The 22,792-nt window shown below is 52.7% G+C and overlaps 9 protein-coding genes across 9 annotated transcripts; 4 read left to right on the top strand and 5 right to left on the bottom strand.

The window, feature by feature from the left end:
* The first annotated feature begins 469 nt into the window (after positions 1-469).
* Positions 470-2,926, top strand: BD324DRAFT_31400 (P-loop containing nucleoside triphosphate hydrolase protein). The gene is made up of 7 exons (XM_022012463.1): positions 470-863; positions 898-957; positions 998-1,951; positions 1,994-2,170; positions 2,211-2,506; positions 2,548-2,721; positions 2,771-2,926. The coding sequence occupies exons 2-7, from the start codon at positions 946-948 to the stop codon at positions 2,865-2,867; spliced, it is 1,710 nt and encodes a 569-aa protein (XP_021874659.1). The 5' UTR covers positions 470-863; positions 898-945; the 3' UTR covers positions 2,868-2,926.
* BD324DRAFT_612763 (hypothetical protein) lies at positions 2,921-7,104 on the bottom strand. Its single transcript, XM_022014438.1, has 11 exons — positions 6,910-7,104; positions 6,830-6,851; positions 6,575-6,772; positions 6,508-6,524; positions 6,373-6,469; positions 6,082-6,326; positions 4,953-6,043; positions 4,721-4,913; positions 4,299-4,681; positions 3,706-4,261; positions 2,921-3,657 (listed from the first exon to the last, which is right to left on the bottom strand). The coding sequence occupies exons 1-11, from the start codon at positions 7,003-7,005 to the stop codon at positions 2,986-2,988; spliced, it is 3,570 nt and encodes a 1,189-aa protein (XP_021874658.1). The 5' UTR covers positions 7,006-7,104; the 3' UTR covers positions 2,921-2,985.
* Positions 7,105-7,354: 250 nt separating this feature from the next.
* Positions 7,355-9,961, bottom strand: BD324DRAFT_569244 (WD40-repeat-containing domain protein; the record flags this gene model as incomplete). The annotated part of the gene is made up of 7 exons (XM_022013044.1): positions 7,355-7,913; positions 7,953-9,120; positions 9,160-9,263; positions 9,301-9,409; positions 9,460-9,643; positions 9,697-9,877; positions 9,936-9,961. Coding segments are annotated over 7 exons (2,331 nt in total), but the record flags the coding sequence as incomplete, so codon positions are not given.
* Positions 9,962-10,468: 507 nt separating this feature from the next.
* Positions 10,469-13,063, bottom strand: BD324DRAFT_612759 (helicase). The gene is made up of 7 exons (XM_022014437.1): positions 12,525-13,063; positions 12,370-12,471; positions 12,195-12,312; positions 12,015-12,153; positions 11,346-11,976; positions 11,182-11,301; positions 10,469-11,136 (listed from the first exon to the last, which is right to left on the bottom strand). The coding sequence occupies exons 1-7, from the start codon at positions 12,996-12,998 to the stop codon at positions 10,534-10,536; spliced, it is 2,187 nt and encodes a 728-aa protein (XP_021874656.1). The 5' UTR covers positions 12,999-13,063; the 3' UTR covers positions 10,469-10,533.
* A 204-nt stretch (positions 13,064-13,267) lies between these two features.
* Positions 13,268-14,727, top strand: BD324DRAFT_640685 (putative recombinase; the record flags this gene model as incomplete). Its single annotated transcript, XM_022017360.1, has 10 exons — positions 13,268-13,363; positions 13,417-13,561; positions 13,611-13,721; positions 13,769-13,804; positions 13,856-13,911; positions 13,956-14,164; positions 14,209-14,338; positions 14,379-14,464; positions 14,515-14,643; positions 14,685-14,727. The coding sequence occupies 10 exons, from the start codon at positions 13,268-13,270 to the stop codon at positions 14,725-14,727; spliced, it is 1,041 nt and encodes a 346-aa protein (XP_021874655.1).
* Positions 14,728-14,926: 199 nt separating this feature from the next.
* On the top strand, positions 14,927-17,021 carry BD324DRAFT_612748 (capsular associated protein). Its single transcript, XM_022014436.1, has 8 exons — positions 14,927-15,123; positions 15,180-15,197; positions 15,243-16,061; positions 16,109-16,241; positions 16,279-16,407; positions 16,454-16,521; positions 16,567-16,753; positions 16,801-17,021. The coding sequence occupies exons 1-8, from the start codon at positions 15,052-15,054 to the stop codon at positions 16,926-16,928; spliced, it is 1,554 nt and encodes a 517-aa protein (XP_021874654.1). The 5' UTR covers positions 14,927-15,051; the 3' UTR covers positions 16,929-17,021.
* Positions 17,022-17,953, bottom strand: BD324DRAFT_612744 (ribosomal L27 protein-domain-containing protein). Its single transcript, XM_022014435.1, has 3 exons — positions 17,771-17,953; positions 17,618-17,719; positions 17,022-17,567 (listed from the first exon to the last, which is right to left on the bottom strand). The coding sequence occupies exons 1-3, from the start codon at positions 17,862-17,864 to the stop codon at positions 17,161-17,163; spliced, it is 603 nt and encodes a 200-aa protein (XP_021874653.1). The 5' UTR covers positions 17,865-17,953; the 3' UTR covers positions 17,022-17,160.
* BD324DRAFT_612737 (hypothetical protein) lies at positions 17,954-19,869 on the top strand. The gene is made up of 6 exons (XM_022014434.1): positions 17,954-18,415; positions 18,452-18,474; positions 18,514-18,577; positions 18,615-18,724; positions 18,763-19,221; positions 19,259-19,869. Exons 1-6 carry the CDS (start codon positions 18,019-18,021, stop codon positions 19,850-19,852), a joined length of 1,647 nt encoding a protein of 548 aa, XP_021874652.1. The 5' UTR covers positions 17,954-18,018; the 3' UTR covers positions 19,853-19,869.
* Positions 19,870-22,786, bottom strand: BD324DRAFT_612736 (Pre-mRNA-splicing factor CLF1; the record flags this gene model as incomplete). Its single annotated transcript, XM_022014433.1, has 16 exons — positions 22,596-22,786; positions 22,385-22,547; positions 22,223-22,343; positions 22,102-22,183; positions 21,813-22,056; positions 21,629-21,774; positions 21,553-21,592; positions 21,485-21,517; positions 21,197-21,444; positions 21,155-21,158; positions 20,998-21,113; positions 20,779-20,958; positions 20,606-20,740; positions 20,321-20,569; positions 20,142-20,283; positions 19,870-20,102 (listed from the first exon to the last, which is right to left on the bottom strand). Exons 1-16 carry the CDS (start codon positions 22,659-22,661, stop codon positions 19,873-19,875), a joined length of 2,199 nt encoding a protein of 732 aa, XP_021874651.1. The 5' UTR covers positions 22,662-22,786.
* Positions 22,787-22,792: the final 6 nt, after the last annotated feature.

Raw genomic sequence — 22,792 nt, 5'->3', positions numbered from 1 at the left:
GAGATCACCTAAAACAGCCCAAAATACAAAGCCAAGAGAGGCAGGATCTCCAGGAAACTCTAGCAAATCATCATTGTCGCTCTTGCCTCCTGCCTCCGGAGGCAGCAGTGATTCTCTATGGTTGAACGCCTCAGACTGGCCTGCTTTGGGCTCGTCTTCGGCGGCGAGCCCAACAGAGGTAGACGAAAAGACCATGCCTTCAAGTCCGCCCTCTAGCAAGCCCGAGCACACAGCCTTGGACCGCTACGTGAGCTATGGTTGATGAGTTTCACCTCTTGAAGCTGCTGAGCTGTCTCCCCTTAGGCCCCAGCATACCAGCCTGCCTGGATCCGTAATCTGCCTCCAGTATCTCATGTCCTATACTTGGACCTCGCTTTACCTTTTCCAGATCTTAGATATGCTCCTCCGACGCTTGTTCAACCGAGTCAGGTGCCTTTCCAACTTGGACGCGGCGATGTCTCTCGCTCAATATTGAGCGCACCTCCTGCAGACTCGACTTCAGCAATATTACCGCTCAACGACACGCTCGCTGTCGAGAAGCCAGGATCGTATGCCAACCACTTCTCTGAGCTGCTCTCATTACAACTCTTGTCCCTGGTTCAAGAAGCTGAAAATGCCACGCTTTACACGGAACACCTCACATCCATTCGTCGGGAGAGTAAGAGCGAACAATTTTCGCTCGTGATCCCAGCGATCAGAGAAGACATGCCTCAACTTTTCAGCGGGGACAGGCTATTTCTCAGACCGCTGAACGTTGGGCTGCAGAGGGATGCCGGACCCAGCATCGAAGCGGAGATAACGGGTCTTTTGAAACGAGACGGTAAAGTCTTCCTGAGATCTCCGCATCTCGAGCCAATGGTGAGGTACGTACGGTCTCTCGGCATCGACAATGTCAAGGTCCTGTATCAGATCTCTTTCAAGGCGAATGCTGGCCCGATCTGTGCCATGCAAGACGCCGTGAGTCGATTGGGATTGAAGGAATCTGACTGGTGACCAGGTCACGCGTTTAGATCGAGCGATGAGACACTCGAACGCGATTGCAAGACGATGGCTCTTTCCACAATTGGAAGGTGCTTCAAACCCCGCACAAACGCTATCTCACAGTCCATGGGATCCATCGACATTAGATGCTACTCTCAATGAAGAACAAATGTCGGCTGCTATCGCTATTGCGTCAAGATCACACACCATCCCATACTTGATCAGCGGTCCGCCTGGGACAGGCAAAACAAAAACATTAGTGGCTTCTATCTTATCCATCCTCCAAGTCAATCCTCATGCCCACATCATCGCTTGCGCACCCTCCAACCCGGCAGCGGACACAATCGTCAGCAGGCTCATCCCGAGGATGAACGCCAATCAGTTGCTTCGCCTGAACCCGCCTAATCGTACCTTCGCGGAAGTACCCGATGACGTCCTGCGATATTGTCACGTCGAAGGCGATGCATTTGGTCTACCGTGCTATGCAAAGTTGATGGCTTTCCAAGTGGTCGTGACCACGTGTCAGGATGCAGAGATCCTCATCAGAGCAAGGGCGACAAATCTCGACACGATGGCGACGGAGTTGGCTCACGGGGAACTCTTTCATCCCGATCAACCTTTGAACATTCTCCCGCACTGGACTCACTTACTCGTTGATGAAGCCGGTCAGGCCTCTGAACCAGAGATTGCGATCCCTCTATCTGTGCTTTTGCCACCTCCAACATCCCTTACCAGCATCTCGGATCCCGTCGTCGTGCTCTGTGGCGATGTCCACCAATTGGGTCCCCGCGTTCTGAGCGTGGCGGCACGAACGGGCGAATTGGACGTATCGCTCCTGGAACGTCTCTTTGAACGCCCAGTGTATGCCTCGCATCCAATGTCGAGGACTAGCATCAGACACAGACGCGCCAATGGTGCAAGTGGTGCGAGTGGTGCGCCTGGTCCACCTCCTTTCTGTGACCTGGTCCGCGTGAGTGATGCTGCTGCCGTACACCATGACTGATCGTGGCAGAATTACCGATCACTCCCGGAGATCCTCATGATCCCGTCTACTCTATTCTACGAAGACACACTCGTACCTGCCGCTCGCGACGTAGGCCATCTCGCTTGGGAGGGCTTGCCAAATCCTGCCATGCCAATTGCGTTTCTCGGATGCGACTCGGAAGAGAACTGGATCGAAGAAGGCGCGGTAGGTCACACCATGCTCTGACATGAGCTGACGATGTAAGTCGTGGTACAATCTCGGCGAAATCAGAATGGTCGTGGAGACTGTTGGAAGTCTACTCGGAAACGTGCCCGATCTCCGACAGGAGCAAATTGCAATCATCACACCTTGGCGAGAACAAGTGTGGCGCTTACGTGCCGCTCTCCGTAAAGCAACTTTCTTCAAAGTCGATGTGGGCAACGTTGAGAATTATCAAGGTCGAGAATTCCGAGTAACTATTCTGAGTACTGTTCGAGGCAGCAAGCGGTTCATCCAGAGTGATCATCAGGCCAATATGGGTGTCATCTTTGAGCGCAAGAGGTATGACTCTGAGGCTCGTACCCACTCACACGTCGTGGTAGGTTCAACGTCGCCATAACCCGTGCAAAGGATCTTCTGGTCATCATTGGGAATGCTGCTTGTCTCTCCCTTGACCCCTTCTGGAATCAATTTCTGCAGTTTTGTTTGCGCAATGGGCTTTACAAGGGACCAGAGACCGGTATTAAAGACACTGGAGCATGTATGTCTCGATTAGAGTGAGTGACCATCTCAAGATGCCTGTCGAAGCGCTGACCAAGCCTCAAGAATCGAAATGCGGATGCGAAATGAATCCGACTTGGACGAAGAAAAGAATCTGACGATTGCCAACGCTGTAGCCTCGTTGGCCTTAGAAACTAGATGATTGTCGAATCTCTAAAGTGTTGTATCCCATCCATCATGTCGTATGCCCTGACCAAGCGTCAGTTGCCAAATGCATTGCTTCTCATGAATATGCTGGTTTTACATGATACCCCTCATCATCATTCTCGTTTCCAGATCCTACACAGGTTTTCCTGCGCGTAAATTGTCGGACCCACATCTCCGGGCTCAGCCTCCATCATCCATTGACCACTGTCCGCATAAGAAGTAGTACGGTGAGTACCTTTGAGCTCTGGCGGCCCAGCAACAATGACGACGTATTGACCTGGACCGTCCGGTCGAGCTGGTCGTAGATATTCTGCTGGAATCTCCTCGACGACCGTCGGATCACTAAGCAAGACACATCGAACATTATCGTCCACTGTCCCTTGATGACCGAATCGCTGACGGTCATACGCTCCACGCTGGAAATGTAGCGGGTTTCGTGTCCCTACACGACTCGATGGACCAACTTCCACAATCACATTCCGGAAGTCCAGAGCCCAATCGAATGCTAAACCTTCCCGTGAACCTCCACTCGCGTCTGGATTGCCGTATGGTGTAGGAGCGGCACCATATGGAGTAGGCGCTCCATACGGTGTTGGTGCTGAATGAAGACCAGCTCCCGGCGTGGGAGCTGACAGGCCGGCTCCAGGAGTTGGAGCAGTGTAGGGAGTTGGAGCAGAGTATGGTGTAGGTGCGCCATACGGATTTCCGTTGGCAACTCCAGGTGTGGGGGCACTCAGACCGCCGATAGAAGGGGTCGGTGCACCGTATGGTGTGGGGGCAGAGAGCTGAGGTGCGTTATTTGAGAAACTCAGCTCGGAAATCGAACAGCTTACGGTCGATGAGCTAGCTTCAGCTTCGTAGCCTGCTCCTGGTGTAGGTGCGCTGACTGGTGCAGAGCCATAAGGATTGGGTGTCTTGCCTCCAGCTCCTGCACCAGATCCCGCGCCTGCCCATCCGGGTGTCCTGCCACCTGCGCCCGCGCCATAACCCGGAGCCGGAGTCCGTCCGCCAGTCCCGTAACCAGCCGCCGGGGTCTTACCACCCGCACCGAATCCAGCTGCTGGCGTTTTGCCTCCGGATCCTGCCCAACCAGGCGTCTTGCCACCACTTCCAGCCCACCCTGGGGCTGGTGTTCGACCTCCTGCAGCACCGCCATATGGATTTGGCGTTTTGCCAGCACCGATGGCTCCGCCATATGGGCTGGGAGTCTGACCGAAACGACCTGCCGCCGGGGTTCTGCCGCCGAATCCACCCGCAGCAGGCGTCATGCCGCCCGGAGGACCCATTTGACCGCCGTAGGGGTTGACGTCGTACCCTCCAGGGCCTGAGCGAACATTGTAGGAGCCGAATGTTGAAGGGTCGAGGGGATGTGTATTGCCAGTACGCGGACTATCCATCAGCTGCGTTCAATGCCTGACCGACTCACTCTTTGCGCTTCAAGGAGGACATGTTTATTGTCAGTGTTTTGTTGTTGGTCGCCAGCTCGACTCTGGCATTTTCGCCGACTACGTCCTTTATGACTCCCATCAGCCCCTTGCTCGTGCCTTTTACAACGACGACCAAGGTATTAACCAAGCGATTCTTGTTCGGTGTCACGGCAGGCGGAGGCATAAGACTGGCAGCTCCATAGGGAAGCTGGGCATTGAGAGCTGGGTTGAGTTTGCTGAGGTCTCCAGTCGCTGATTTTGGTGTCACCGAAACCAATGCTTGCGCTCGGGCTACAAAGACACCGTTGTTCTCAGTGATTTCGCGATTATAGAGGAAGACAAAGATGGACCGGAAGATGTTGAGGACTTCTCCGGATCGATTCTAAAATGATCAGGATGAAGTCTCGCGGGACAGACTCACTTCGCCCTCGACCTCCTTCATGGCATCCCCAACTTTCATGCTGTTGCCTTGAGAGTCGGTAGCGACCACAAAGTCACGATTCTCCCTCCGCATTGCCACCTGTTGCGGCGAAAGAACTCTGAGGGCTCCATTCTGATCGAGAATGCGAAGAACACCACCTTCCACTTTCGTGATGACTCCAGCCGTCGTAGAACTTCAAAGTGATCAGCAGAGAATTTGACTGACCACTTACTCCAACATGACCATGTCGTGAAGATCATAAATGCCCTGTGACGCCGTGACACCGGCAATGTCTGCTGCTTTGCGGACATCCTTGCTGAAGGCACGGATTTCTTGTTCCCCATGATCCGACATCAAGGTCACCACATCACCTTTCACCTCTACAACCATACCACTAGCATCGGCATTCTTTCCGCCAAGGACTTTGACATGCTCTCCAACTTCAAAACGCTTCTTGAGACTCTTCGGGTTGACATCGACCAAGTCTCCGTGCATGTCACCACCTTCCACTCGGATGGCGATCGTTTCCGAACCGATGATCTCGATCTTTCCAATCATTCCGGTTTGTTCGCCTTCCAGAACTTCGACTTTATCGCCAGGGACCAGCGCAGAGATGGTGATATTCTTGTTGGCATCGGCGATAGCGGACAGATCATAACTCGCAGTGGCTTGATCATCTCCCGTGAATCTCGAGATTTCCTCGAGGCTCGGTTGAATATTTTCCGTCGTAATGGCATTGAATTTGACATCTTTGATGCAGAATCCATCAATGTACTCCTCATTGTCGAACAAGAAACTGCCCTGAGCACCGGACCTAACGGAACTTCGACCATAGATCCGACGCACATCCTCGTACTGGAAAGGACGTAACGGAGGTCGCAAATTCGATCCAGTGCCTTTCCCGTTCGCCATTCTCTCGCGCTTCTTGTCCCTCGGAGTCAGATCGATACGAGGCATGAACTTGACACCTAGGACTCCGTTTGTAATCTGATCCGTGTCGATGATCTGAGCCAAATCGCCTGCGTACTTGCCACGCCTCATTCGGACCCACATGCCGACGACGTAGTCAACTTCTTGTTTTTTGATCTTCAGCAAGTCTGCCATTTCCTTGAGTGGGACGAGATTGACACCTCGGGACCAAAAGACGCCGACGATACCCTTGATGGCAAAGTCGACAGCAGCCGCTTGCCGAGCTTCAAAGAAGATGTGTCCGGACAGCGAGTCTCTGTAAAAGACCGAGCTGATCTCGATAGGTGTTGCTGAGTCTTGATATTTGAAGACTTTCCGAAACACGGAGGCAAGGATATCCTTCTCTCGTCCGGGCTGAAGGCAATAAGCGATGATCCATCATATTCGCTCACTTTACAGCGGACAGCCCACAGGCTCGGGTCATTGACGCTTGGCATTAGCAGGCGCTGAGGAACAGCATCGCTGTCGGGATTGTATGTCGCAGCTGATCTTCCCTTGTGTCTCTCCTTAAGCTGTCGGACAATATCCTCTGCAGTCTGCTCGTCGTTCTGTCCAAACGTCCTGTTCAACCTTCGATGCACAGTGTCATCTTGAGTGATCGGCTCATCTCCAGGTCTTTCATCGATGAAGTCGGCAACTGCGAATGTCATGAGCTTAAGATGCGTGATTACTGTCTGACTCACCATCTCCGAAATCATCCGCCTCATCATCTTCGTCTTCTTCATCGTCGACCTCTGCTTCAATATCCAAGAATCGATTCCTGTTTGTCTTTCGCCGGCGCTAGAAGGTCAGGTCTTGGTCCTCATGACCGTGCATACCTTTTTCCTACGTCCACCTTAATGACATTAGCTCGAGCCAATCATGGTGTACCTGAGCATCACTCACTGTCATCTTCCTCATCTTCCTCGTCTTCGTCATCTTCATCGCTATCATCTTCATCTTCTTCATCCTCCTCATCGTCGTCATCCTTCTCGTCATCCCTCGCACGTCCGTTCCCCGCGCCATTAGCTACTGGCTCGTCATCCTTTTCATCATCTACCCGATCCGGCTTTCCGTCCTCATCGACCTCAGCTGCATCTTCCTCTGCAGGCGCCGCGAGACATCAGTATCGGTGGTTGTGACTTGTTCTGAGGTCCTTACCATCGGGATCGACGAAACGAGGCTGTCCATCTCAATGTCAGTGGCTTCCAATCTGCAGATACGACATAGAACAGACTCACCCGCTTCCTTGACACCGTCCTGCCCTGCATCTCTGGAGAAGAGCTTCTCTCCTCCTTTTCGTCCACGATAGACCCTGAGTCTGACCTGTCGGACATGTTTGGGCTAGGCAACAGGGCCCCTTCGCGTCCAGGTCAGAGATGAGAAGACGACAGGAATCTGATTCGTTCAATGGTGAGTGAAGACCAAGTGGACCGTCACCACGAACGGCGTCTCGGGATAAAATGGTGAAAAATAGTGCCCCTAAGAGACGCGAAATATTCAATGCGAGCGCTCAAGCGGCGGCGCATGCCTGATATGTGCATGTGTGCATTGCAATCGTCTTGGTGAGAGTAGTACTGGTATATGGGGAATTATCTGCAAGTCATGCTAAGGCGAGGCTTGTCGTCTCGCTACAAAAGGGTTGTCTGTGTCAATATCTCCAGCTACTCATGCCTTGTCTTCCGCTCCCAAATGTGTTAGAGCAATTCGCCTCTTCTTCTTTGGACCCTGGGATTGATCCTCATCTCGATTGGATCTTTTGGTTTGCTCGTTCTGCGCGGATGCCATTGACATTCCAGACTCAGACCCTGGGCCTCCTTGACCCTTGAGAATGGTAGGTGCGGCGTCTCCTTTCTCACTCTGCTCTGGTGTTGGTGGCACCTCCGTACTGCTGCTTGTGCTGGAGGGTACCGTTGGCGCGGTTCCTGAGAAGGGGGGCACGGAAGCGCTATGGTGGGCTGGAGGAAGAGGTGCAATGGAAGAAGCCGTCGAGCCTTCTCGTTCTGATCTGGCAGGAGCAGGAGATTGACGCATAGTCGATACGGCCGGAGAGTGAGGAACGGAATTTGCGGGATGGACGTGAGGCGTCGAGACCCCACCATGAGAGTGAGATTGAGCGATGGCAGCAAGTTGGCGATGGTGCTGTTGGGTCGCATGTACGGTTCCAAGCTCTGCTAGATCAAACACCACAATCGAACAGTAGCCATCGGAACTAGCCAGCATGAGTGATTGGCCATCAGGTGACCTGAGCCGAGTCAGCGAGTGGAGGAATCTCACAGCTTACCAAGCAATGTCCGTAAAGCCCGCGTAATGTAAGCCTTTGAAGATGGCGATCGGACCCGCTTGTTGAGTGTCATAAAGTAATACCGAATCCTGACATGCGACGGCATACAGCAATCTATACGGTAAGGCAAAGATGCTGCCCAACGCCGACTTGTCTTCGGTTTCCTTGGACGGAATGGGCGGTGGTGGCATAGATAAGCTGACATGCTGAGGTGTCGGATCTGATCGGTCCAAGGTGATCTGCTTTGGTTCTTGGACAGATTGAGAGTCCGTTCGGAGGTCGTAAAATATGGGCGAGAATCGGATAGCCACACATGCGGTTTTGTGACCTGGCAAGTGAGCGATCGGCGCTTTGGCCAAATTCGCTCGGGTATAGATGTAAACAGTCGGCTTGCCGCTGTCGACATTCCGAAGTTTTGGGATGGACATAGGTCCGGCCGCCTCGGATCCATCCTGAGACAAGGATCTGGCCGTCATCATCGGAGAGCCTTTGTAGATCTGATCTTCGATTTGCCCCGCCGGCGTGAGCAGCAAAGAGCCATCCGGTGAAAAGCTGAGTCGCCTGAAGAATCTCGTGACGCCTTCCTCGCCATACAGACGCTGCATGATGGCCTGACTAGATGTGGGCGGAGCACGGATAGCAGGGAGAGGCGGAATAGGGGATGGTGAACGTCCCCGAGCAGGGAAAGCGACTGCCGAGAGAGCTGGTGATCCGGCTGCTTGAGAGCCAGAGAAGGAAGACCGACGTGATCCCGGTCGAGCAGATGGCGGAGGTGGATTCATACTTGACGAGGCAGGCCCTGGCGTAGACGGCACAGATGCGCTTGGTGTCATGGGCGCTCCTCCGATAGGATTCGACATGCTGGGACCGGGGACCTCGGTATGCTCAGACGCAGAAGTCATGACGGAACCTGTCTCAGATGTGGTGGAGGCTCGTCGCACCATATTTGGTCGTGATGAAGAGGGTATAGATGGTGTTCTTGAATGACGAACTTCCATACGAGTGGCACGAGAAACAGGGTGAACATCAGGGACCCCATTCCGGAAAGCAAAAGTGTTGACGTGAACAGATCGATCAGAGGACTGCGTCGCAATGTACTCGTTCAACGGATCCCACGAGACTCCTTGTACATTGTGCGAGTGTTCTCTGAGAGCAAAAACGCATTCACCTGGTGATGTGAGTGTCTGTGCGTGGCGAGAGAGCTCACCAGTGGAAGCTTTCCAGATAGTCGCCGTGTTGTCAGTGGACCCAGCGATGAAAAACTCTCCATCTGGACTCCAAGCGAGATCATAGACATGCTTCGTGGTCACTCTCATAGATTAGCGATGAACATCATTTTCATACTCACTGTAGCATTTTTTGCAACCTCCAATGCTCTTTGTCGGGTTGATCTTCAGAACTCTCGCCGAACGCAACAACTGGTCGATCAGATGGTACCCAGAGGATTACATTGCCATCTGCGATCGTTAGATGGAGCTACCCTCTGAGTCTAGCTAAAATAGCTCACCATCCCCAGCTGAGGCCAGTGTCTGTCCATTCGGACTGAATCTGACAACGTTGACGGCGGCGGTGTGCTTTGATAGAGTGGTGAGGTATTCCGCTCGAGGCGGATGAGGAATTGCTTCTTGGCCCGTCGCGGCCGCATGTGTCGAGGCATTCGCAGGAGGAACATTCGGATGAACCATCCATAGCTGGGTGTCTACTTAGCGATTTCCCTCTTCTATGTTGCGGTCTAAGCACTCACTCTGACTTTGGAGTCCCCTCCGGAAGTCGCTAAACGGTATTGTCTTCCACCCGCAATGAGTGGTGTCTTATCTGCTGGTTTGCCCTCTTCTTCATCGCCAGATAGAGGCAGCAGTCGTTTCAATTGGTTGTGAGGGAGAGGCTGAAAGTCGCAAGAGTAGACAGCTTGTGTCTCGTGCCATCTAGAGAGGAGGAGGTAGTGTGAGCTTGGAATACTGACCAAGAGTATCTATGACCCACGAGATCTCGAGGACCTTTGGTCTCATTCTGTCAGTGCGTGGATGTGAAGGGAGGTCTCGCGAGCGATAATATGTGGTAGGCCTGAGAGGCGTATTCTTTGCTCCCCGAGGCCTTGGCCCTGCTAGGGACCCAAAGGAGATTGGCGCTTGACCGACGAGGAGAAAGGAGGGTAGATGATTATAGGACAGAGAGCTTGGGATGATAGTATGCCTGTTTCACGGACTAAGAGGGAGCTCGATGATGGAATGAGCAGTGTGAAACCCCGGTCGTACCGGTTGAACGAAGCCTAAGAAGGTAAAAGGTGTTCCAAGGAAAGGAGAGACGGGGGAAGGGAGAAAGAGGCGGAGGTCGACGTCGATCCCCGCTCAAGTGCGACCTGCTGAGATGCGTGAGAGAGTCGGACAAAGGTTCCAACGGGCTGTTAGGCTACGCCTCGGAGTCACTGAGGGACCACCAGGGTGGAGCAACAGCGAAGGACAAAGTAGACCACCTACTCAACGCTATAGGTTCCAGAAGGAAATGAGGACGCGTGCGACGAGGTGAAATGCCGAGACTCTCCGGAAAATGGAACATTACATTGGACTGGTGATACATCATCTCATACCATGCTCGCTGCTGGTGCTGACGGCTCTAGACTCGGGCCAGCTGCGTCCAGTTCCCGCTCCTCTCTCATCCGCCGACCCTTGGTCGGAATACCAGCATATTTATCCCTCATGCGCTCGTACTTTACACGTTGCTCTTTTGACACGCTCGGCAGAGTCTTTTTCACCGCTCTGGCGAAATGATCGGCATCGACACGTACGTGGCTAGTGTCGATCGGACCATCCATCCTATCGCTCTCGAAGGCGCGGAAAGACTCGAGAGCTGATCGAAGAGCCAATGTAGCTGCTTCTCGCACCAACGCAGCGATATCAGCACCGGAATAGCCTTCGCACCCGTCGCCAAGGAGCATGGTCTGAATACCTGACCAGGCTGCGTCGTCGATCGGTGTACGAGTAGTGTGCGTTTTGAGAATCTCGAATCGCTCTTCTGGTGACGGCAGATCCACGTAAAGCAGCTTGTCCAGTCTTCCGGGCCGAGCCATGGCTGGATCTATCATATCTGGTCGATTGGTAGCTCCAATCACATAGACAGCTTTGCGAGCATCCAGCCCATCAAGCTCAGTGAGCAAGGTGTTGACGACTCGGGCAGATGACTCGGACTGCGAATCGTCAGCGATAGCTTCCTCACCAGTGTCGCAACGCACCATGGAGTCATCTCGACGAGGAACGAGCGCGTCTAATTCGTCGAAAAAGATGACGCATGGCGAGGATGCACGAGCTCGGGCAAATACTTGTCGTACCGCACGCTCACTTTCTCCAACGTACTGAAGCCGGTCAGCACATTGGCATACACGCTTTCACAACTGACCTTGTTGAGCAATTCTGGACCTTTGACACTGATAAAGTTGGCTCGACTCTCGTTCGCCACGGCTTTGGCAAGCAGAGTTTTTCCACATCCGGGTGGTCCCCAGAGCAGAACACCGCTCGGCGCATCAATTCCGACGACACTGAACAGCTCTGGATGGCGGATAGGCTGGACGATCGCCATATGTAGCTCATCACGTACAGTGGCGAGAGCTCCGATGTCGTTCCATGTCACATCTGGTATGGTTGCGAACCCCTCACGCTTGGCAGACGGTTGAACAATCTTGAGGGCGGAATCGAAATCGCTCGTCTGGACAGATACAGATTCTAATTGCTCGGTTGTTAAAGGTGATGGATACGACGCTAGAAACCTAGCGATGGGAGTGTCCCGCAAATCGGACGGCAGTGTTGAGAACGGTCCGTCATCAATCGCCATATTTTCCACTCCATTTGGCTCTGGTAATGATAGTTGACCAGTTCCAATTTCCTCAAAGATACGTTTCACTGCGATGACGCCGGCCTCGGTCACCAATGCCGTAAGATCAGCACCGACGTAGCCAGGTGTCCGCTTGGCGAGGTCTCGAAAATCCGTCTCGTCTGAGAGTCTCAGATCACGACACAAGACTCTTAGGATCCTGGATGATGTGAGCGACGGGATAGGGCATCGACTCACTCCTCTCTGCCTTCAATACTGGGCACACCCATCTCAATCTCGTGGTCGAATCTACCCGCACGCCGAAGCGCCGGATCTAGAGCATCCGGGCGATTCGTAGCCCCAATAATGACGACTGGCTCGACAGAAGCCGCAAGATCTGTAGCATGTCAGTCGGTCAAGCCTGATGGGGCAGCTCACCATCCATGCAAGTCAGAAGCTGCGCCACTATTCGTCTCTCCATCTCTCTTTGTGCGGTCTCTCGCTTCGGGGTGATGGCATCCACTTCGTCCAAGAACATGAGACATGGCGCGATAGTCTGTATACGAAGTTGTGTAAGCTGGTGGGCCGAATAGAGTGAGCCTCTCAAGCTCACTTTTGCTTCTTCAAACTTGTCACGCAGCGTTTTTTCAGACTCTCCAGACATGCCGGAGACGATGCTCGGTGCAGAGACATTGATGAATGGGAGACCGAGCTCCTGGTCATCTATCAGTGAGCGTGTCCTCATATGAGGAGTCGGCACCGACTCACTCCCGCCAGACACCGAACAAGCTGAGTCTTTCCTCCTCCAGGGACACCGTGAAGCAATACACCTCTTGGTCTTGAAATGCCAGTCTGAGAGTACAGTTCGGGATGCATGAGAGGTAAGGCGACGATCTCCATCAACTGAGTGATCTGATCCCTCAATCCGCCTAGCGAAGCGAGTTTCAGATCCGGAGGTGCATATTTGGCTGAGATTTGTGATAGATCGTTTCGAGGTTTCCTCCTTTTAGCAGGATTAGGAGGCGTTGCAGGTCTAGAATCTCCATTTGCTGCTGCTGGATCCGAAGGGTCTGGGGATCCAACTCGCGCTGGAGAGTTGAGCCCGACCGTCCGTTTTACCCTCCGTTTCTGAGCGACATTCGCAGTGGATGATCCGGGATTAGGGTTGGAAGAGGTCGATGGAACCGAAGCGACTGACCAGGCAGCTGTGATGGAATGATTCAAATTGCTAGGGCCGTTCATGTTGGCCGGATGCTGCAATCCGAAGAGCTCTATGAGAGGTCTACTGCCTATGCTTTGTAGAGGTGTACAGAGAGGTTCATGACAAGCTCGAAAAATCATCGGCACACGTGACCCAACATTGATCGACCAGGACAATTCTGCTTCCGTCGCCACCTCGGGGGGGGGTTGGACGCGATTGATTGTTTTTCCGAGCAAGTTGACTGGATTTCATTGATCTTCACTATTCAACCTATCGTCGAGCTCGACTCCGGCCCACACTCATGAGAGACATGTCGACAGAAGAGCAGGACCCATTCGTGGGCGAGAATGGAGAGGAGGAAGATGACACCTTGATCATGGCCCCGTTGCTCGTCGAGAAGCTCCAGGTGAGTTCCCCGTCGACGCGAGGCTGTCGATCAAAATTGAAAGTCATGTATAGGAATGTGGTATCGCATCGACAGATACGAAAAAATTGAGAGAGGCGGGCTATCACACTGTCGAGTCTGTTGCTTTCACACCGAAGAAGCAGCTGTGTACGGTAAAGGGTATCAGCGAGGCCAAGGCGGAAAAGATCTTGCAGGAGGGTGAGACGGCGCCCGATGCAAAGAAAAATTGCTTATGACTCGTATTCAGCGTGCAAAATGGTCCCTATGGGGTTCACAACAGCTACTGAGATTCATTCGAGGCGTTCAGAGCTGGTACACATAACCACAGGATCCACGGGACTGGATACAATTTTGAGTGGTACGTAACCGCCACTGCTTCGAGCTGCCTTGACTGATAACGAGTAGGTGGCATTGAAACAGGAGCTATCACAGAGCTATATGGTAAGTTTGTAGTGTTACGCTCTTTAAAGCCCGGGGCTGACTCTGCTGCAGGGGAATTCCGTACCGGAAAGTCCCAGATCTGTCACACCCTAGCAGTAACCTGTCAAGTAAGCTCCCTCGTTCCCACTACCCAGCGAGACTAATGTTCCAGCTACCCGTTTCCATGGGTGGTGGAGAAGGCAAGTGCCTCTACATCGACACTGAAGGCACTTTCCGACCCGTCCGGATGCTTGCTGTCGCTGAGCGCTATGGTCTGAATGGGGAAGAAGTTCTGGATAACATCGCCTACGCCAGAGCATACAATGCGGATCATCAACTGCAGCTTCTTGTTCACGCGAGCGCAATGATGGCAGAGTCCAGGTGAGCTGACCGTCCACATGGATGCGATCGGCTGACATATTCAGGTTCTCACTTCTCATCGTAGACTCTGCGACATCGCTCTACCGTACAGACTTTTCAGGTCGTGGGGAGTTGTCCGCTCGACAGACACACCTCGCTAAATTCCTTCGAACCTTGATGCGTCTTGCTGATGAGGTGAGTCAGATATGGAAGGGCATTGAGTTCATAAACCCAGTTTGGAGTCGCTGTCGTGGTCACCAACCAGGTCGTCGCACAGGTCGACGGCGGGCAGTTTGCCGGAGTCGATGCAAAGAAGCCAATGTGAGCTGTGCCGCCATACTCACAGCGAACAATTGCTCATCAACCCATAGCGGAGGAAACATCATGGCTCATGCCTCGACGACACGTCTCTACCTTCGCAAAGGTCGAGGCTCATCCCGTGTTTGCAAGATCGTAGACAGCCCATGCCTGCCCGAGGCAGAAGCCATTTTTGCCATCAAGTGAGACCCAGGTGAATCTTCTAATACTGACATTGTCCCAGTCCAAATGGTATTGGAGAGCCCGAAGAGCTCAAAATGGAGTAGCCGCAGAGGCGACAAGCTCCATGCCTCCCTTACTTCTCTAATCTATGATTTTGTCTTCCTCGTAGCATTGCCTCCTCATCCATTCCTTGTATTTGTATGTGGCTCGAAGCTCCTCATCTGAACGGTGAACAATTTTGATTCCGCCGCACCGCGTTGCAGGAGTTTTTGGGTGACCAGCTTTTTCCATCTTTTAGCCTGTACTTCCATTCCTCACAACAGTCTAGTGGGTCAACTTCATCGTCAGCGACGAGGTGAACGCTTGCACGCGACGTCCGATCAGATCTACAGCTCTCAGAAGTCTGCTCCAAAAGCACTTGAATAAGGATGGCAGGGCGCAAGATGCCATCCGCGGGATCCCTCCTGGTGGGGATTCTCGTGGGATTGCTTGTCGCTACTGTAAGTATTCTGATGTGGACCGCCCAACATGCTGACGGAGGAAATCTTTCTGGTAGCTTGTGAGACGTGGAGGAGTGAGTCATATATCATAAAAATGCCGCCTATGCTAATCTCTATAGTCTGACGGGGAAAACTGGCAGGGCTCTGGTGCTCGAAATCTGCGTTCTCACGCCGCTCTTGGGGGCTCATCACGTCTTCAGCGATCCCAAATCACGCTTCCCTCCCTCTCACAGCGACTCCGTATTCTTCAGCTTATGGGCACACTCTCTCCGCATCACACCAAAGAGTGCACGCGATCCCCACAGAGTATTTATGCAGAGCAAGTGCATGATAGATACGCGCCACTGGTAGGACATAAAAGATCCTGGGCGACATCTGGCTCATTCCTCGCGCGTATGCTCGGTGGAGGCAAGGACGTCAATCAGCTCAATGCGAACGGCGTGGGAGGCAGTCAAAACTCTCGTATAAAACGAGATCTCGCCGCTCAAAATCACAAGTATTTTTTCGCCATCAATCTTTACAATTCTTTCGACGTCATTCCAGACATCTTCGCCACGCTGTTCAGAACAGCTGCCGTGTTGGGCTACCACAATGTCTTTGTATCGATTTACGAAAACGGATCGAGTGATCAGACCAAATCTCTGCTGAAGATCTTCGATGCCTTGGCTCGAGCCGTTGGATTGCGGATCGACATTCGAACAAGTATGCGAACGAGAGGAGCCTTCAATCACCGTATCGAATACCTGGCAGAAGTCCGAAATGCCGCCATGGTCCCCCTCCACGAGCTCCGAGACAATGGGAACGAGGTCTTTGACTCGATCGTTTTCATGAACGATATTCTGCCATGTGTCGATGACCTGTTGGAGTTGATCTGGCAGAGCAGGAAACAGAATGCGGGTATCACCTGTGCTGCAGATTATATGTATCATGATGACATTGTGAGTGTTGTGCTGCCCGGTTCTAGCGCGAGCTGATTGACAAAAAGGGTGCACCGGTGTTCTATGACAACTGGGTTGCCCGTGATATCAACGGGACCGCCTTGGAGAATGCGCCTTTTGAACAGGTCTTCCACCATACCGAGTCCAACCATCGTTTCCAAAGGCATCTTCCTGTTCAAGGCGAGTCATGACCCCGTGCTTTGCCTAATCTTTTCAGTGCAATCTTGCTGGAACGGTATTGCCGTTCTTGATCCCGCACCATTTTACGCACCTCCAAACGTCAAGTTCCGGATGGCGAGGCTGCCGGATGGCGAGTGCTCCGCCAGTGAATGTTCTTTGATCTGCAGTGAGCTGGCTCCATTGAAGCCTAGGCCGAACTCATCTCTTTCCAGATGACTACTGGAATGCGGGTTATGGGCGAATCATCATGGTACCGCGAGTCAAGCTTGCATACGATAAGGTCAGTCCTCAAAGTCTGTGTTGACCTCGGCTTACACGCCTACAGAAAGTCTACGACATCATTCACCCTGATCGACGCAATCTTACCGCCATCAGAGGATACAAGCGACTTGGAGGACTCCCAGACGACCCCCATACGGATCCTCAGGACAGGAGTTGGTACGGTCCTCACGACAGGCTTTTCACCAAGGAGGAGGAAGAGGAGATGACTTTCAGGACTGGACCGGAGTCTGGTGAGCAAACTGTCTTGTCGCACTTGCCTCGCTGACGACTTTCTCAGTGTGGTGTTGGGGATGGGACGGAGCTGGGGATCTTGATGGTCCTGATGTTGACCCAATCTGGGAGAAGATGCAGCCCAAGTCGTACTCGCCGGAGGCCATCACCATCAAGCATGACAGAGGCATGTAGCGGTTGCTTTAGATTTCTTCTTGGGGAGCCACGCAGCATACCTGTCATGTCGTGCGATGGTGGTGGACATTCTTCTCAATGCATGGTTATACATATCCCAGGAATTTTGGAGGTCGCTTTGACGCACAACTGTTCGGTGTCCATTGCGGATCGATGCGGACGGCACCTCTGCGTTGTACGCGCATACATATCACACAAGCTAAGGTCTCTCACCCAAATACAAATCGTACGCTTACCCGCGGGACTGTCTGAAATGCTTCAAAGCACCCCAGAAATACCTCTCACGCCCGAGAGCCCGCTCATCTCGGGGCAGGACTTCGTCCTTGTTCCTCACGACCCCGATGTATCGCTTCATTCCTCTTGGTTTTTTGACTGGAGGGAAGATTTTCGGGGCGCCAGGTATGACGGATGGTCTGCTACCATCGTCGATGGTGCCTGGCTCTGAGATATTTCTAGCGGTCTCAGTGATCAGGACGGATTTCTCGAGGTGCGGTGGACGGAGGTGATGGTAGTAGAATTTGACGTATCCAGGTTCGAGGGCGAACAGCGTGTGGTCACGCCCGTACGCCACGCCTTGACCAGGGTGAAATTTGAGTCCTCGTTGACGAACAATGATTTGACCAGGTAAGACAAACTCGTCTGCATCGATGTCAGCGAAAAAACCGATAAAGTGACGACTATTTTCTCACCCCCAAACTTCTTCACACCTAATCTCTTTCCTGGGGTATCCCTTCCATTCTTTGTCGATCCACCACCACGCTTGGTCGACGTACGAATTTGGATGTAGGACGCTGAAGGGAGTCAGCGAGAGCTAGAGGAGACTCAGACACTTGGCAACTCACTCGATCCAGACGCGAAAACCTGCTGTCTATACTCGTCACAGACAGATGTCTGAACTATACGTCTAAGAGAGCTCCCTATACGCTGGCCAAACATGCTTGCAGGATGGTCAAAGGCAACGAGCAGGTGCTTCGGTTGGAAGACGTCTCTTTTGAATTTCGCTGCTATTCATTTTGCTTCCGTCGCCTCTACCTCCACCCAGGTCGGCCACTCACGATTCATTCCATCTCTCTACCCCATACCGGCCACAATGGACGCTGCAGCTGAACCACTGGACGATCTGCATCACATAGACGACTCGTTGAGGTCTATACAATATGACGATGGACGTAGATACCAGCCGTTGAGGCTGGACAAGATGTTTGCCCGAGCCACGAGCTGGACTTCCACCCCCCAGGTTGGACCTATCCAAAGACCTCCAACGCCGCCGAGGCGGACAGCAATGATCTACCCTTTGCCTCAGCCTCTTCAAGAGATAAACAAAGGGGTATCACCACTGGGCAAGCTCTTCCAGTACCCTGAATTGGTGCCGAACATTCTCAAATGCTTCGATCGGCCCCGAGAATTGGCTACATTGGCATTGGTTAATCGAGAATTCTGCAGGCTTGCGCGGAAGCGTCTGTACGAGATTCTGTGGATCAGGCCATGTGAGTGCAACAAGTCATCATCCTAATCACCGTCAGGGGAGAAGGGCAGTGATATCAAGGTGGGTGAGCTTTGGTCGAGGGATGCTGATCCACGTCAGCTTGGTCTCTTATTCGAGACCCTACATCAACATCCCGAGCTCTGCAAGCTGGTAAAACATCTAGGTGCGCAGTCTTCCAAGCCGGCAAATTGACGTAGCAGACGTTCGCTTCTTTCCCCTTGCGACAAGGGATACGGAACGGTATGATCTCGACGAAAAGGTGCAAAAAGCTGTTGCTGCAATGGTTGAGCTGGAGAGTCTCATTTGGACAGTAGGTCGACCTTGAATTATCGGTCTGATCATGCACAGCGAGATCGCAGCCTGAACAATCCTCTCGTGGACAACATTGCCAATTTAAGGCACCTCCGAACACTTGAAATTTCTGGTCACTCGCGGCGGTACTATGATCCTAGAGTCTTGAGTCGCTTACCTGCCTTGGAAGAACTTCGAGTCATGATGCCCGACGCAACATTTCGTGATTCCTTATTGGGTCTCGTCAAATCGTTTGATGCCAGGAGTAACGGCGGCCTGAGAGGTCTGGCGGTGGTAGCTAAAGTAAGTTTTGAACACCTTTCGACCATCATGACAGAGATCCAGGGATCTCCGCTGGTGGATGATGGTATGCTTCTAGCAATGGCACCATTCCTGCGCGATCTCAAACGCTTGACATTCTGGGGATGTACCAGACTCACTAGAGATGGTGTGAGGAAGATCCTGACAGAGGCAAAGGAATTGGAGGAGCTGAGTCTGGATACAACCTCACACTCGGCAAGTGGATCAGGGTCAGCCTCGCTGATGGTGTTAGAATCTCAACGACCTGACTCAAGCACCACCATTATCCGAACTGCACACTTTGTCCATATCGTTCCCTGCGCCTAATAGACTACCAAGTCGACCTGGTCTATCAGCCTCGGATCTTCCCTCGCTCCCGAGTGGATCCCGGCTCACATCCCTCCTTCTTACTTTATCCGGAGACAGGGCATGGATGCCGGCGGGCGGAATATCTCACCTGGCTGTTCAAACCGACTTCACCAAACTCAAGAGGTTGTCTTTGTTAAATCTCTTTTTCGGATCAGAGGAGCTCACAGAGCTCATCGAAACAGCCCCAAATCTGGAGGAACTATACCTCAGTATCCGTTCCCGAAACGTTTTGCTCGACTGCGACGCCCTTGACAAGACCCGGCTGAGGATCCTGCACACCAACGCACCAGAACGATGGGGTCCGACCCCAACAGACCTACTGAACGTCGCGGAACGCATACCGACATTGGAGCAGATAGGAACAGGAAACAGGGTTTATCAAATACTGAGGCGTTACGACAAGGACGAACCGGTGGTTGAGATCTGTCGGTGGAGTCAAACTGGTACGCCAGGATACTTTCAGGTTTGGCGTGGATAGTCATTGAAATATGCAATTTTCTACTCGTCTTGCTCCATTGCCTCTACAGCGGCATCCACACCAACGCCATCCTCAGCGTCCTCGTCCTCGTCCTCGTCTTCATTTGAATCTGAATCAGACATATCGTACGATAGACCTCCGCCAGCAGCACCCCCAGCCCGCTTTGCGGCCCAGTCTTGCGCAGCTCGGAAGAAATTGTAAGACGCTGGGTTGGCCTCGCGCTCGTCGTCGGGGAATGCAAGGTCCCAGTCTGTGATTCGAATCAGCATTGAATGAGAGCTCGACGTACATTCTTCGAGTTCCCCTGATCCATCTTCTGCTTTGCGCCATCTCTTCCTCGTTGTCGGCATCATCTCCTGCACCTTGACACGATCCGCGTCCGAACCGTGCTCCTCCTCAAACGCTTTCCAAGCTTCAAGCAGAAGCGCACGCTATCGAGTCAGCCGGACTATATTGCCTTGCACTCACGTCTTCCTTCTCGCCACGTTGACGGATCGCCTTGTACCCTCGCTCGAATATCTCCCTGCTCCTGTCAGGATCACCCTCCTCTCCTTGGATCTCATTCCCATCTTCATCTTCTCCACCTCCGATAGTTGACGATTCCATGAGAGCATAGGAGATGTATACCTTGACGTGAGACGTGCGCTCCAGCAGACGCTCGTAGAGCTCCCGGGCTCTTTCTCGTTCTCCCTCTCCGACTTCAAAGTCAATGTACGCCTGATAGTCAGACCCGGCTTCTCATTTTCTGCGTACCTTCCAGACAATCTCTGGCATGTCCAAGCTCTGCTGGACAGCCAACTCAAAGATCGCCCTGACACGCTCAAAGTCCTCCACGGCGTTCTCGACCTGTGTCCATTGGATCCAGGCCGAGCTCAACGAGGCGTCGTACTGAAATGTTAGCATGCCTAATGGTTGGACTGACCCACCGTCAAGAACTTTTCGTACAGCTTCCGCACTCTGTCAAATTCTCGTAACCGCATTTCGAGCTCGATGTATCCGGTGAACAGTTTAGGCTTGGGGCACATGCCGATACCAGCCCCAAGAACCTTGCGGGCCGCCATGACGTCTACCCGACGAATCTCAAAGTACGCGTACGCGAGCCACAGCTGATTGGTCAATGTCGAGACATTGAGTGCGGGACGTACCTTGGCGAAGGTGAATTGACGATGTGGGACGAGCTTAATGGCGGCCTTGTAGACGTCTCTGGCTCGGTCAAAGTCTTTGGTGTCAAGTTCCTCAAAGGCAGCGTATTGAAGCCACACTGTATAACGTCAGAGAAGGTTAAATTGCCTCAGGACTGACAGTACTGTAGGGAGTCAGCACATATTTGGCCATGACACTCACGATGTATCTCCTCCAGTATCTCTTCTCCGTCGCTGGCGGAACGTTTGCGACCGCACGCTCATACACCTCCCTAACACGAGTAGGCTGGACATCCTCGCCGTCCTCCTTGTCCGCGCGATATGCATCCTCTTCGAGCCTCGCAAGCGAGAACCAAGCGTCATAATTGGTACCGTCGTATGCTAGCTCTTCTTCGTACTGGATTCTACGCTTCCCAAGGACTGTAAGCTCAACGCCGGCTCGGTCACCATCTGCAAGTGTCAGAAGGATCTCAAAAATGGAAGCACATACGTTGTTTTTCGAATTTGGTGTACGCAGAGTATACTGAGGTTTCAGCGACGCCGGGAGAATATACTCACGGGACGCTGATTTCGATCTTGGCAATCGAGCAAGGGCAAACTGGAGATCAGAGATGTTTGCTTTATGCGAACAAACCTTGTAGATGACTCGTGCTCGCTCATACTCCTTCAACCGCGTCTCCATCCTAGCAAACGCTGCGAACACAGCCTGAGCCTTCTCGACCTGCTCCTCTTCATCCCCGAAGAATTCGAGAGCGGTTTGGAACACCTCGCGGGCTTTATCTATGGAAGATAAGTGATTGGTCGCCTCTGAAACCCACCTGGCACGCCTCTTTCCTCTTCAAATTTGGACCAGGTGACCCAGTTTTTCGGGATTGGACGACATGCTATCCACCTCTCGAAGATCGCAGAAGCCCTCTCCAGCTCATTATATCGCTCCTCAAGCTTGATATAGCTCTGCCATGCCTTGTCATTCGGCTCCCACTGCATCCACCGTTCAAAGATTTGACGAGCTCCAGCAATGTTGAGCAGCAACTCCTCGAGATAGACGTATTTGTACCACAGCTACCGGGACGTCAGACGAGGTCACAAATGCCAGTCCAGACTCACAGTATCGACACGAGGAAGTAGAGTCACCGCTCGGTCGTAAAGATTACGAGCATGGTTGATGTTCCGTGCCCGCAACTCCATGCTTAGAATGTGAGCAAATAGTTGCGCCAAATCGACTCACTCCGTGTACTTGACCCAAAGATCCACTGACCGAGGATCGATATCCAGAGCTCGTTCAAACACCGATCTAGACCTCTCAAATTCATTCTGGCTGGCTTCCCACTGGGCATACTTGATCCAAGCTGGAAAAGGAGTCAATATCATCTCCAGTTCATCTACCAACCTCTGATATTATCCCTCGAGTAACGGATCCGCCCTTCAAACTCGTTTCTCTTTCTCCCTTGGAACTCGGTCAGCTCCTCGAGATCCTGTATACGTTGCCGCGGCGCCTTGACCGGAGCTTCAGCTCGCTCTTGAGCTTCTCGCAAGAGTTGCTCAGAGGTGATCTAGCGAGTCGTGTTAGAGCTGTAAAGTTCCTGAGCTCGGAGACTCACCTGGACCGCAGCTGGGGCTCGGTTCTTGACCCTCGGAGCGCGATCACGCGCATCACGGCCGGACATGATGGGTCGGTGGTTGGAGAGAAGGGTGTAGGTGAGGAGGAAAATCAAGGTTGGGAATAACTTGATGAGGCCAATGTGGCAAAAAAAAATGGTGTTGGAATAGCGCAAAAAGAGAAGCCACAGAGTAGCTC

The sequence above is a fragment of the Kockovaella imperatae genome, assembly GCF_002102565.1.
Source record: "Kockovaella imperatae strain NRRL Y-17943 chromosome Unknown BD324scaffold_1, whole genome shotgun sequence".
In the NCBI taxonomy this organism is placed as follows: Eukaryota; Fungi; Basidiomycota; class Tremellomycetes; order Tremellales; family Cuniculitremaceae; genus Kockovaella; species Kockovaella imperatae.
This window is presented reverse-complemented; position numbering and strand designations above follow the sequence as displayed.